The sequence below is a fragment of the Desmodus rotundus genome, chromosome 9 (assembly GCF_022682495.2).
Source record: "Desmodus rotundus isolate HL8 chromosome 9, HLdesRot8A.1, whole genome shotgun sequence".
Taxonomy (NCBI): Eukaryota; Metazoa; Chordata; class Mammalia; order Chiroptera; family Phyllostomidae; genus Desmodus; species Desmodus rotundus.
The window spans coordinates 112,502,362-112,514,976 of NC_071395.1; the positions used below are offsets into that span (position 1 = coordinate 112,502,362).

General features: G+C 62.5%; 1 protein-coding gene across 4 annotated transcripts in view; it reads left to right on the forward strand.

The window, feature by feature from the left end:
- The window catches only part of SLC26A11 (solute carrier family 26 member 11), a 17,552-nt gene extending 8,812 nt beyond the window's left edge, over positions 1–8,740 (forward strand). For all 4 annotated transcript variants that reach the window (XM_045190207.3, XM_024553777.3, XM_053930651.1 and 1 more), the window contains exons 7-17: positions 689–864; positions 1,529–1,601; positions 1,832–1,882; positions 3,739–3,799; positions 4,621–4,676; positions 4,864–5,004; positions 5,853–5,980; positions 6,258–6,363; positions 6,755–6,888; positions 7,233–7,305; positions 7,966–8,740. In XM_045190207.3, the coding sequence (XP_045046142.2) occupies positions 689–864; positions 1,529–1,601; positions 1,832–1,882; positions 3,739–3,799; positions 4,621–4,676; positions 4,864–5,004; positions 5,853–5,980; positions 6,258–6,363; positions 6,755–6,888; positions 7,233–7,305; positions 7,966–8,057 (1,091 nt within the window). In that variant the 3' untranslated portion in view covers positions 8,058–8,740. The remainder of the gene's footprint in view (positions 1–688; positions 865–1,528; positions 1,602–1,831; positions 1,883–3,738; positions 3,800–4,620; positions 4,677–4,863; positions 5,005–5,852; positions 5,981–6,257; positions 6,364–6,754; positions 6,889–7,232; positions 7,306–7,965) is intronic.
- Positions 8,741–12,615: the final 3,875 nt, after the last annotated feature.

The following is a 12,615-nucleotide window of genomic DNA, read 5'->3' on the forward strand; positions in this document are numbered from 1 at the left end:
CCTTCCTTCTTGGAGTCCGTTGAACTTCTGGGAGATGTGAGTTGGCATTTTTCATCTAGTTTGGAACGTGACTCAGCCACTATTTCTTCGAGCTCGTGGGCGGGTCTGCTGCCCCACCGCTCCGGGCGGTGTGTCAGCGCCCGTCTGCGCTCCGGGCTCATCTCGGATGGCGTCTGCACCTCGCCTTCCAGCTCACAGGCCACCCCTCCCCCGCCGGCCCCCACAGTATCTGATCTGTGGGGAACTCCACCCGCATATTTTTCATGTCAGACGCTCAGGTTCTCGTTGCCAGGAGTTGGGCCTGGGGCCACCTACATGCACACGCACACGCCATTCCCCACACACTTTGTCCCGGTTCAGTCGTCTCAGGCGCCGGGAAAGCCCGCTCTCTTACTCCGTCTCGCTTCAAAGCAGAACTGTCCTGGGTCGTCTGAACTCAAAGTGGTTCTGCCGCACAGCTGCCTCTATGGTCCCTGGTGACTGGTGGGGGACATGCCTACTGGCGCTGTGTGCTGCCTGTCCCTCTGTCCCACCTCAGCGCATTTCCCACGTTGCGCCACGAATGTGCCCGTTGCGTCCCCACTGTTCCCCAGGTTGGAGTGTGAGGGGTGGTGGCTGGCGCGGGGTCTTCCACCTCCTTCCCCAGAACATCAGGGTGCCACCCACAGAGGCCCTCTCTCTGTCCTAGCTCGGAACGCCCTGGTGGTCTCCTTTGCGGCGCTGATCGCCTACTCCTTCGAGGTGACTGGATGCCAGCCTTTCATCCTCACTGGGAAGATAGTCGAGGGGCTCCCTCCCCTACAGGTCCCTCCCTTCTCTCTGTCCACTGCCAACGGGACGGTCTCCTTCACTGAGATGGTCCAGGTGAGTAAAGACAGGGGGCAGGCCAGCCCGGCTGAGGCTTCCGTGACCCCTGGGCCTGGCTCTGTCTGCTGATCCCCCTGCTCGGTGGCAGGGAGCCCTGCGCTTCGCTAGGAGCTCCCCTCGCGAAGGAGTGTCTGTGGGTGTGGGGCAGGCAGGAAGGAATTCCAGATGGGGCCCAGCCTTGGGGGCCCCACGTTTACTTGCCTGCCTTGGGCTCAGGGGTAGTCCTGCCACCGTGCACATGGGTGGGGCAGGGATTCGCTGCGTCCTGCCCCTTGTCCAATCAGGAGAGGCCTCCTTGGTCGTGCAGCTCCGGGCCCCACGGCGCAGACCACACGTGGGAGAGCGGGGCTCTGCCTCGGCTCTCAAGTCAGGGCCGGCGGGCGGCTGACTTCAAAGGGATGCAGTTTTCTAAGTCATGGCTGAGATGTGCGAAAGCCCTGAGATGTGGATTCCAGTATCCCTCCCCCCCCCCACCCGCAAAAAAAAGATAACCAGAGAAACAAAAAACAAAGACAGACGGGGGAGCTGGACATGCTGCCAAATGATACCCGGTGCGACCTTGGGCTGCTTCCCCAGAGCGGGGACCTGGAGCCGCCCTCGTCGGGAAAGGAAAACCCTTCAGAGCCCACCACAGTTGTGCGCCCTTTCCTCTCTCTCTCAGGACATGGGGGCCGGGCTGGCCGTGGTGCCCCTCATGGGCCTCCTGGAGAGCATCGCGGTGGCCAGATCCTTTGGTAAGGTGCCCCGCCCCCCGCCCCCACACCCTGCCCCACATCCTCCTCACGCCCGCTGCGCCTGCCTCTGTGAGACCCGCAGGCGTGCCCCGGCACACACTTGCGTGCATGTGTTTGTGTGCACAGAGCTTAGGGCCGCAGGTGGACCTGTGTGGCCTGTTCATTTCGTGAACGTTTCCCGCTGACTTCATCTCCCTAGTGACAGTGTTTTTATCGCCCCTTCTCTTTAGCGTCTCAAAACAATTACCGCATCAACACCAACCAGGAGCTGCTGTCCATCGGTGAGACCCCAGCGCTGCTCTCCCAAGGCCGGGGACGTGTGTGGGTCCTGCTGGAGTGGGGCCAGTGACAGTGACGGTCGCGATGAGGAGCGGGGAGCAGAGGTGGCCCTGAGTTAGGCCTTTGCAGTATCAGGGTGGACCCATTCTGAGGTCTCCAGGGGGCCCTCTCTACCTGCCCAGGGCAGGCAGCTGGCACTTAGTGCCCTTTCTGAGCCCCCGCTGTGGGCCAGACCCTGAGGTCTGTGTCCTGTTTTATGCCAACGAGTGCCCAGGACGTTTCTCCTCGGGGCCAGAGTGCTGAGGCATGTGGCCAGGCAGCCCCTCGGGGGCCTGCTGACGGCACTGGTCCCGGAGTGCCTTTGCCCTGGCGGCAACCTCCTTCTAGACCGGCAGGTGGGGCCGTGCAGCCAGGGGCTGCTGGACTGTGGAGGGAGGGGGGCGCCTGTCGCAGGTGCCAGGGTTAGTTTCCTTTTGTCTTCATACGCCTGCCCCTGTGGGGGTTCGTTTGGAGACCACCGCGTGAATGTTCATTTTGATTTTGCTGTTTTTATTTTTCAGTTTTTTAAATTTTTTTTAAAGATTTTATTTACTTTTAGAGGAGAAGGGAGGGAAAAAGAGAGGGAAAAACAGATTGATCAGTTGCCAGGGGTCGAACCGGCGACCTTTCGCTTTGTGGGGGATGCCCAGCCGACAGAGCCACACCGGCCAGGCCGCCATTCCGTTTTCCATTTTGTGGGTGCCAGGCCTTCCTGCCTCTGCTCCATACCCCTCCCGAGGCAGGCACAGGCCTCGTGGGCGGCACTGCTGGGTCCCTCCCGAGGGGCCCACCAGGAACCTCTTCAGGGAAGCGTCTGGGACCCCAGCTGTGGGGCTTCCCGATGGCAAAGGGCATGGGGCCCCAGGGATGCTCCAGGTGGTCGGTGGAATCGGGGTGTCCCAGGAATCGCTCCCCCAGACAGAGAAAGACTGACCAACGGGCACACCAGCAGACGCTCCCTGGGGAGCCTGCAGAGCTGCTCATTCTCACGTCCGCCAGGAGCAGAGTCCGCCCCTGATGGAGCAGGGGGTGTGGGGCGCAGCCCAGGCAGCGGTGATGAGCCAGGGCGGCCTGCCCTGCCTGCGGCCCGGGGGTGCCAGGCAGGCGGCTCTCAGTCAGCACAAAGCAGGCGACTGACACAGACTCTCCAGACCCCGGAGGGGTCCCTACCCGAGTCCTGTGGAGCTGGGGCCACGTCTGCTGCTGTCTACCCCGATCTTAGGACGAGAGCCACAGGCCCCACGAGGGCCTGGTTCTGAGTGGACCCCACCCCAGCAGCACCTGAGCCTGGGTCCCTGCTGTGAGCTCCGTGGGGCAGGAAGACGGTGGCCATTGGGAAGGTCCCTGGATGAGACACAGGCACTATGGGCCGATGGACAGACGTGAGCTGATGTCCTCGGTTCTCGGGTCCCGGCCAGGCCCCGGGTATAGGTTCTGGTCAGTGCGGGGTAATCAGCGTTATGTAGGAAAGACAGCTCGCTAGCCATGACCCGCCCCTCAACTTGGAGAACGGCAAGTGGCAGCTGACTCCCCGACATGTGGGGCCTGTCTGTGCACTTGGGTCCCCCTCCTGGAGGCAGGGCTCCCGTCTCCACCGTGTTCACTCACAGCCAAGGCTAGTGAGCGAGGGTCCGCCTGGGGAACTGCGTTTGTGTGTCTTTCCCTGTGGGAGCATTAGGGAGGGGGCACCTCTCGAGGTCCCCCGTGCCTTGTCTTCCTGTTTCCTTCTGGCTGCATTTCCTTCCCACCACCCCCACCTCTCTCTGCTCCATGCCATGCCCCTTCCCTCAAACGGACACCTCTTTCCTGTCCCCCCCAGGCCTGACCAACATGCTGGGCTCCTTTTTCTCGTCCTTCCCGGTCACCGGCAGCTTCGGACGGTGAGTGCTTGCTGTCCTCTGTGCCTCTGGGGTGGCCCTGGTCCCGGCCAGAAGGTGCTGTCCCCCTCCCAGATCCAGCTTTCCCGGGCCGGGCCCTGGTCCCAGCCGCCGTCCCAGCCCTGCTTCCTTCTCCCGGTTACAAGTTGGCCTGTCTGCTCCGGCATCTGGGGGGCAGGGTAGGCTTGCCCGGCTTCCGCTCAGGGTCTTGTCGGGTTTTCTTTGGCCGTATGCTAAAGGGTAACCCAGAAACATTCGGGGTGCGTCCATCCGGCACCCTGGAGGCTGGGGTTGGGGTGCGGCAGGGCTTACTCCTCCCGACACCTCTGTCCTTGGCTGGCAGACGTCGCCTTCTCGCCGTGTCCCCAGCGTGGTCATCCCTCTGTGTGTCCATCCTGGTTTCTCTGAGTCCTGATCCCCTCTTCTCAGAAGGACACCAGTCAGAGTGGACGAGGGTCTTGTCTTAATGTAGCCCCCCTTCAAAGGCCTGGTCTCCGAGCACAGCTGCGCACTGTGGAGCTGCACTGGGGCCTCGCCATGGGGGGTGGAGGGGGCACGGCTCAGCCCACGGCAGGGGGGCCGGTCCTGCGGGTCCTGTGGGGGGTCTGGATTTCCGACCGGGTCTCTCACAGGTGGACCTACGGGTTGTTCTGGGTCCGGGAAGTCCCCCTTTGATGAGGGGACGCCAAAACTCCATTTTCTCCTAAGATTGGGTGTCCTGATGGTCCCACTAGGGCACCCCTGTCCCCAGAGACCAGCTGCCTGTGTGGACAGTCACTCCCTGGCTCTGACTGCCACTAATGGGTCCGTGTGTTGCCTTCCAGGACGGCCGTGAACGCCCAGTCTGGGGTGTGCACCCCAGCAGGTGGCCTGGTGACAGGTGAGCCCCCCACACTGAGTCCCCTGTGCCCAGGCAATGACACGGGAGAAAGGAGGGGTCGCAGTGCAGTCGGCCTGGCGCCCAGCGGTGTCCCCGGGGGGGGGGGGGGGCGGGGGGGGCGGGAGGTGGCTTACCTGCCTGGCGGGAGGTGAGGCAGGGCCCCAGTCAGCGGTGTCCCGCCCTGCAGGCGTCCTGGTGCTGCTGTCGCTGGACTACCTGACCTCGGTCTTCTACTTCATCCCTAAGGCCGCTCTGGCGGCCGTAATCATCACAGCCGTGGCCCCCCTGGTGGACACCACGATCGTGGGGACACTCTGGCGCGTGAAGAGTGCGTAGTTCTCGCCTGTCATTGCGAGGGCCCCAACCGTCCCCACCCTCTGAACCACAGCGGCCGCTTGGAGCTGGAGGTGTCACCTCAGGGCCGCGGGTCAGGCTGCCTCTTTCCACGGGCACCTTAAACCAGCACCGTGGTGTGCCAGGCCTCCCCTCCCCTGGGGTGACCGGCAGGGTCCCGTGTCCCAGCAGAGCCAGCAGAGCCTTCACTGGAACTAGCATTTGTTTCTCCCAGTAGTGAAGGAGTTTCTGCAGCTCCTCGTCTTCCTCGCCAGCCCCGCCCCCATCAGGAGTCCTGGAGGGCAGGGACCGTGACTAGGTCACCTGCTGTGGTGGGCAGGGCTGCTCAAGTGTCATCCTGTCCCCAATTTCAAGCAGCCCAAAAATGTGTAGCACAGAGTGTGGGGGCCCGTCTGTGCAAGCTGTGAGGTCGAACCTGGAACTGACCCCCACCCTGCCCGCTCAGCCCCAGGACCCCCTCCTGCAGCGCAGAGAAGTCACGAGTCTCCTGGACCCTCACTTCCCAGGCCTGGCCCTGTCCCCACGTCCCTTCTTCCTTGGTCCCTGTTGGCCTCCTCCCAGAGAGCAGGCAGATTAGGCCCCACCAGGAAGGCCTCAGCTGCCCCCAGCTTAGGCAGGGAGTGTCTCTGCCTCTGACGTGTCCCTGAGCCCGCGTGGCCATCGGCCGCTCCTGAGTCCCGGGTCCCCAGCCAGAGGGGCCTGGGGGCTGCTTGGGGTCTGTGACGCCTCCGCTCGGTGCGTGCAAAGCCACGCATGCTGGCTGGCAGCTGGGAGCCCAGCTCCATGCGGAGCGGCCCCTCAGCGGCTCACCATCTCCCCCAGGGCTGGACTTGCTGCCCCTGGCCGTGACCTTCCTGCTCTGCTTCTGGGAGGTGCAGTACGGCATCCTGGCTGGGACCCTGGTGTCCGCGCTGATTCTCCTGTACTCTGCGGCCAGGCCCAAGATTCAGGTCCGGAGGGGAGCCTGCTGGCCCTGGGCCTCAGGGGAGAAGCGAGCCGTGGGCAGGACCCCTTGGCCCTGCATTTTCAGCTTTTGGTCTGGCTGTGACATGAGGCACTGCTGAGTGATGGGTCATCTAGTGGGTGGGAACAACACACGGGGCGCTCCACTGCATGGGGCGGCGATGGGCTGGCTCTGTACCCCGTCCCCCCGTCCCACCCCGAACCTGGCACTGCTGGACTGTCTGGCCTGCAGGACTCACTGCCTTCCCTGGCCACTGTCCCCAGGTGCTGGATGGAGAGGGGCCGGTGCTGATTCTGCAGCCGGCCAGCGGCCTGCACTTCCCCGCCATCGAGGCCCTCCGGAAGGTGGTGGTGAGCCGGGCTCTGGAAGGTATGTGGCCCAGGCGTGGCTGGCTGCAGTCGCCCCCAAGCTCCCGCTGTCCCCTCTGCACCCAGCCTGCTGCCCAGCCTCAGGACTCTGCCCTGGCTGTCAGGGAAGGGCTCGCTCATCCAGCCCACAAGGTCAGCGGTGTCTCAGCAGTGTCCCCTGTAGCCAGGTCTGCCCCTGTCATTCCAGGGGGCGCTGGCTTTCTCCACGTAGCCAGGACCAAGGGTGACATTTCCCTGACGTTGGTCCATGAGGACTTGCTCCTCCTCCTGGGGGCTGGTGTTCGGGGAGAGAAGGGCTGGCTGTCCCTCGGAGGGGAACTGCTGCTCCTGTCTTGGGCCCCCTGGCCAGGGCCACCTCTGCCCACTGTGACCCACCGCGCCTGTCCCTGCAGCATCGCCCCCGCGCTCCGCCATCCTGGAGTGCAGCCGAGTCTGCGGCATCGACTCCACCGTGGCGCTGGGGCTCAGCGAGCTGATGGAGGACTTCGACAGGGCGGGCGTCACCCTCGTCTTCGTCGGCCTGCAGGTGGGCGTCCGGCAGCAGCTGGTCCCGGCCACTCCCAGACCGGCCATGGTGGCTGAGGCCCAGAGGAGTCAAGTGACTGTCCAAAGTTGCATGGCCAGGACGGTGGCCCCTCCACCTGGGATGTCTGTGTGCCGTTTGCGGGGCACACGCCTTCGTGTCCTTTAGAAAGTGCTTATTTAAAAACACCCCTCTTAACACCCTCTTCTGGAGGCGGTCTTCTCTCCAGCTCCCTGAGTGGGGGCAGGGGAGTCGGCCCAGAGACTGTTGCTGAGCCAGTGGCTGGCCTGCCCCTGGGCTACAGCTGGGGCGTCCCTGCCTGGCACTCACACCTGTCCATCCTACAGGGGTCCATCCTGCAGGCCCTGCTGTCCGCTGACCTGAAGGGCGTCTGGCACTTCCCCACCATGGAAGCAGCAGGTGGGTGCAGGCAGGGTCACTGGCAAGACAGCCCGGTGCTCCCACAGTGTGGGCTGGGGTGGCAGACGGGGCTCCGGGCGCCAGGAGGGTCGGATGCTGGAGTCCAGTTACGGGGACACGAGGGATGGGCGGTCAGGGGCCCTCTGGTGCTGGGGGTCATTTCTCGAGTGTGCATCTTCCGAAGAGGGTCACTTTACACACAAAGAAATGCGCAGGCCCCGCCCATTTCAATTCTGACCGAGGGATCCAGCTGGTCATCCACCAAGCAGGTGGAGAAAATCCCCTCGTTCCAGAACATCCCCTCGTCCCCTGTCCAGGGACCCCCACGGCGGGAACCGCTGTCCTGTTCCTCCCGCCACAGTTGGCTCTGCCGCCCCTAGCACGCCACGTGAGACGGGGCATAGGAGTCTCTGGGTCTGGCTGCTTCGGCTCGGTGTGGTGGCCGAGCCTCAGCCAAGCCGTTGCCAGAAGGAAGCAGCCCAGACGCCCCTCGTTGGGAGGCGGGTGACACGCTGGCCCCCCACCCACCAGAAAGGCAGGGAAGGGAAGGCGGTGATGACAGGTGTGTGGATGTGGCCCAGGGACCCTGAAGCTGGGCCGCCGTCCCCGCCTGCGGGCTGACCCAGGCTCACTTCCTCTAAGAAACGCCATCCTTTGCAGAGAAGTTCCTGAGTCAAGAAGCAGGGACCCAGCCCTACAACGTCAGTGACGAGTCTGTCCCGGAACACAGGGTGGCCCTGTTGAAGGCCTGACCGGGCCACCGAGGGGACGCCGAGGTTGGGAGAGTTTCGCAGAAGGCTCTTGTCCTGGTGAGGCTGGGTGCCAGGCTGGCCGGAGGGTCTGAGGAAGCTGCAGCGGGTGACCCTGTGTGGAGGAAGGAGGAAAGGGGCGTGGAGACCCACAGGGGGGCCTCACTGGCTTCCTTTGGGACGATGGAAGCATCACCCCCCTACTGTCCTGGGGCGTGAGCCCCATCGTGAAGAGTGGCTTAGAGAGAGCCTTCTAGCAAGACAGACTCACGGCAAAGGAAGGAGCCGGTGCGGCCGCCTGGCCCCTGGGCCGAGGCCCAGCAGCCCAGCGCCTCCCTGGGTAGGGGGGTGGGGGCCTCATCTCCAAGGTTCTGGTCTGGACGACAGTGTCTGGCTGTTCTCGGGAGAGAACCAAGGCGTCCCAACCACACGGTGTCCGCGAAGCTACTTCTGTGTTTTTTAAATTAAAAAACGTCATAGCTTTGGTGTTTTTGTAAAAACCATAAACGCTTATCGTAAAAACCACGTCCCGTCCACCTGGGCAGTGGCCCCAGACCCCTGCCCCAGCACGCGACGCGTGTTCAGCATCACGGGCGTGGGCTCAGGCCGCCGTGGCGCTGTGGGCCCCCCTTCCTGCAGTCATTGCTGTGAGCTATTTATTGTGATAATAAATGGAAAAGACATGGCTTCGTGTTGTAATTTCCTCCATGGGCTTCTGCGCGTGGGCTGGTGCCCGGTCAGCCTGCCTCGCAGGCACGCCTTAAATCCCACCTGGTCCTTGGAGGGGAGCCGCACGGGTACCCGGAAGAGAGGAGAGCGGGGCCCCTGGGCTCCTTCGGGCAAACTCACCCCACTGAGGCTGTGGTGCCCCGGGGCAGTTGTCCCTGGCCCTGCCCGTGGCATGGGGTAGAGGGAGGAGACGAGACCATCGGCCACTGGTGTGTGGTCACGAAGGAGCTGCCGCTGTGTGAAGGGACCTGCTGGCGGCATCACTCCCCACCTCCCCTCCCTGCACTGAACGTGGGGTGCGCTGCTGGCCGGTTCCCCGTGGGGTCTGGCTCACTACAGAGGGTGTCTTTGGGGAAGTAGCTCCGGCAGGAACCCTGCTGATTGGACAGGGAGGGAGGTGGGGAGGGTGGGGGAGGACCCAAGGACTTGGGCTGCAGTAGCAGCCGAGTGTCCCCCCCATGCCACAGCTGTCTGTTTACCTGAACCAGGGCAGGACGGGGTGGGGACACTGGGCGAGGCTGTGTCCCTGCAGCCTGAACCCGCCCTGCCTGTGACCTCTGTGGCCGCATTGGGCTGGGCCGCTGCACCCCTGCAGGCCGCACCCGAGAGGCCAGAGAGCAGCAGAGCCTGTGCAGGGGCGGGGGTGGGAGTGTGCTGTGGGAGCAGGGGTGCCTCGCTCAGGCCACAGGGTGGGCCGGGACCGTTGTCGCTTCGAAAGAACATTGGCTTAGAGCTGGGCTACCCTGGGTGGGAAGCGCAAACTCTTCACTGCTGGAAACTTGGTTATCTGTATAAAGTCTGCGGATTTATCCGCCTTTCGTGAAGTCAGCTTCTGACGCTGTAAATTCAGAGCTGCCCCCCACCCCCGCCTTTTAAAACAATTTTAATCCTCTGGAAGGACCTCAGTTTTTCCAGATCCGATGAATCTTCGGGTGGTGCCAGGTGGCAGAACCTTTGCGAGGACCTCTGGCAGCGCCCAGGTCCTGCGGTGCTGACTTCCCCTATCCAGCCTGCGGTGGATGCCCCTTACACACCGTGGCCTTTACACATCTGGGACCAGGGCCTTTGCAGATGTAGTTAAAGGTCAGGTGACATCCCCCTGGATCCAGGTGGCTCCTGAGCCCGACGGCTGGTGTCCCTACAGGAGAGAAGCAGACAGGCAGGCCGGATGCCGTCCCGGAGCCGTGGAGTTGCTCAGTGCTGTTTTTCCCCATCCCGCCTGGCCCGTCTCCCTAACTGAGACAGCACCGTGGTTTCCCAGAAGGCTGTGCGGACCGGGATGCTTCCAGCCCAGGGTGTGTGCGCCCAGCCCGCCCCCGCTTGTTCTCACCTGGGAACATGGGCTTGGGGACAGTTTTCACCCCATGGGGCTCACAGAGCAGGATCTGCAGTCAAGAACATCCAAACCTAGCCCTGGCTGGTGTGGCTCAGTGGACTGAGTGCCAGCCTGTGAACCAAAGAGTCAACAGTTCGATTCCCAGTCAGAGCACACACCTGGGTTGCAGGCCAGGTCCCCAGTACGGGGCGCATAAGAAGCACCCACACACTGATGTTTCTCTCCCTCTCTTTCTCCTTCCCCCTCTCTAAAAATAAGTAAATAAAATATTTAAAAAAAACAAGAAAGACAGAAAGAACACCCAGGCCCAGAAATGGGGCTCCTGCAGCTGAGCCTAGCCCAGACTGAGCTGTCCCGCTTGCATCCTCTCCCCTCCCCCCTTGCCCTTACGCAGGGACAACTGGAGCTGGAACTCGGGTCTGGAGGAGGCTGCTAAGTAGGTGCCATCGAAGCCAGGACACAAGCCCATTGTTCTGTTCGATTTTGTTGACGCGGCTCGGAATAAATGGGGCATTCTGGGCAGCCCGCCCGGTCACACAGGGCCTGCTGTGAGCCGCTGGGTCCCGGGGCTGGCGGGGGCTGTGGGCTGGACCCCCCGCAGCAGCAGCAGCAGCCCTGGTTCTCGGCCTCCTGCCACATTTCCCGCCTGGCAAAGGGCCTCCCTGCTGGCCCCACACTGTGGCAGGACCCCATCCTTCCTACAGGCGACCCAGGATTTCCTAGATACGGGAGCAGCCAGGCTGGCCAATGGTGTGTGGCGTCCGCAGACCCACTCTACAAACACTGATGGTTGCTACAAGATCAAGGACATTTTGAATGGCCCAGCATCTACTGGACCACGGCTGGCTCCATGGGTGGATGGTGTGGCCCCGTCGAGAGCCTCCTCTGCTGATGTCCTGACCTGGCCCGAGAAGTGTGACCGGCCGGCAGACCTTCCCCAGGAGGACCGGGCCCTTTGTGAACACCAGGCCAGGAGGAGCAGGTGTCCAGGCCTGCCGTGTCCACATCACCGTCTTTTCAGGGACAAAGCTGGAGGTGGTGGCATGTGAAGCCTTTGTCAAATCCCCAGGCTGCCTCTTCCCCTTCCTTCCTTCATCCCAGGACCCCATCCTCCTCTTCCACCTGGTTGGCTCCGTCTGCTTCTGGCTCTGCCCCACAAAGTCAACCACACCTTCCGTTGTCCTTGTCTTTGGTCATTTTCTAATCACATCAGAACATTTATATGTTATTGATGTCACAGGGTTTTTTTATTGCTTTCAAACCTCCTGTGACGTCTCAGTGAACACGCTCACCGCATCGCCATCAGGCAGGGGAGGAAGGGCCCTTCTCGTAGAGTGGGACACCTTTGTTCTGCCTTTTCTAGGTGGACTCACGGGTTTTGACGTGGTTCTTCGGGGTGCTGGCTGTCTCTGTGATTTAGCCGTCCTGTTGAAAGGGCCACTGACTGCCAGGTTCTTGGCACCTGGAGCCCCACAGCCTCCACTTCGGAGCACTTGGTGGCTCCCATCTACCACCTGTCAAAATTGTGCCCACGCTGACCGTGCCTCGGACCGACGTCTCGGGAAGCGGGACGTCAGGCCTCCTCCTCTGAGCGGCTTCCTCTCGAACGGCTGGACAGTAGTGTTTCTGGTTCTGCTCCAAAGTCCACGCCTCCACGTGCCTGCCCCATTCCCAGCCCCGGCCAGCCCAGCTCGACTGAGCTCTGATGGCTGGAGGAGGCCGCCTTGGAGGAGGTGAGCCGCCAGGGCTGCTGCGGCCTCATTTACCCCACCGTGCAGACTCCAGTGGAAGTGCAGGCACATGGAGGCCGGACAGCGGCCCTGTCCTCTCCTACGCGGGAGTGTTCAAACGTCTTTACTGTTCCCCTGCTTCCCTAGGGGGTGGACATGGACATCGAAAAGCAGATGGAGGCACGATCCCCGGGGACATTCAAATGGCCTTTAAATCCGAAAGGCAGCGCCCTGAGTGAGCCCGGTCTCTCTGGGGAGGGAGTCTAAGTCGGGAGGGCCACATGCTGGTTATACAAATGTGTCACCACGGTGCCGCATGTGTGAAAATGGTGTCATATTGACTGTCGGCTGTTAATTTTTTTAAAGATCTTGAAAAAAGATTTCTAATTCCTGAAGGCCGCACTGGCTTTCACAATCGAAGACACCGCATCATGCCGGGAACCGCTTTCTCAGGCCACGTGGCTAGGCCGCGCCACGCCTGGCTGCGCGTTCTGACGCTGGGCCCCGCGCCCACCGTGCTGGCCCCTCAATGGCTCCCTGTGACTTTGGGGATGCCCCAAGGGCTGACGTGCACACGGGCATCCACTGAGCGAGGGCTCGCCACCTGACACTCACAGGAAGCAGCACGGCGGCCCCGGCTTTGGGGAAAAGAAGGAGATTTTACTTTGAGCTCAGCTGCCTTGGAGACAGGAGGCAGGGCCTGAGTCTGTCTCCCCATCTAGGGTCCAGGTGGGATTTTAAGGGGTTTGAGGATGGATCTTCCTGG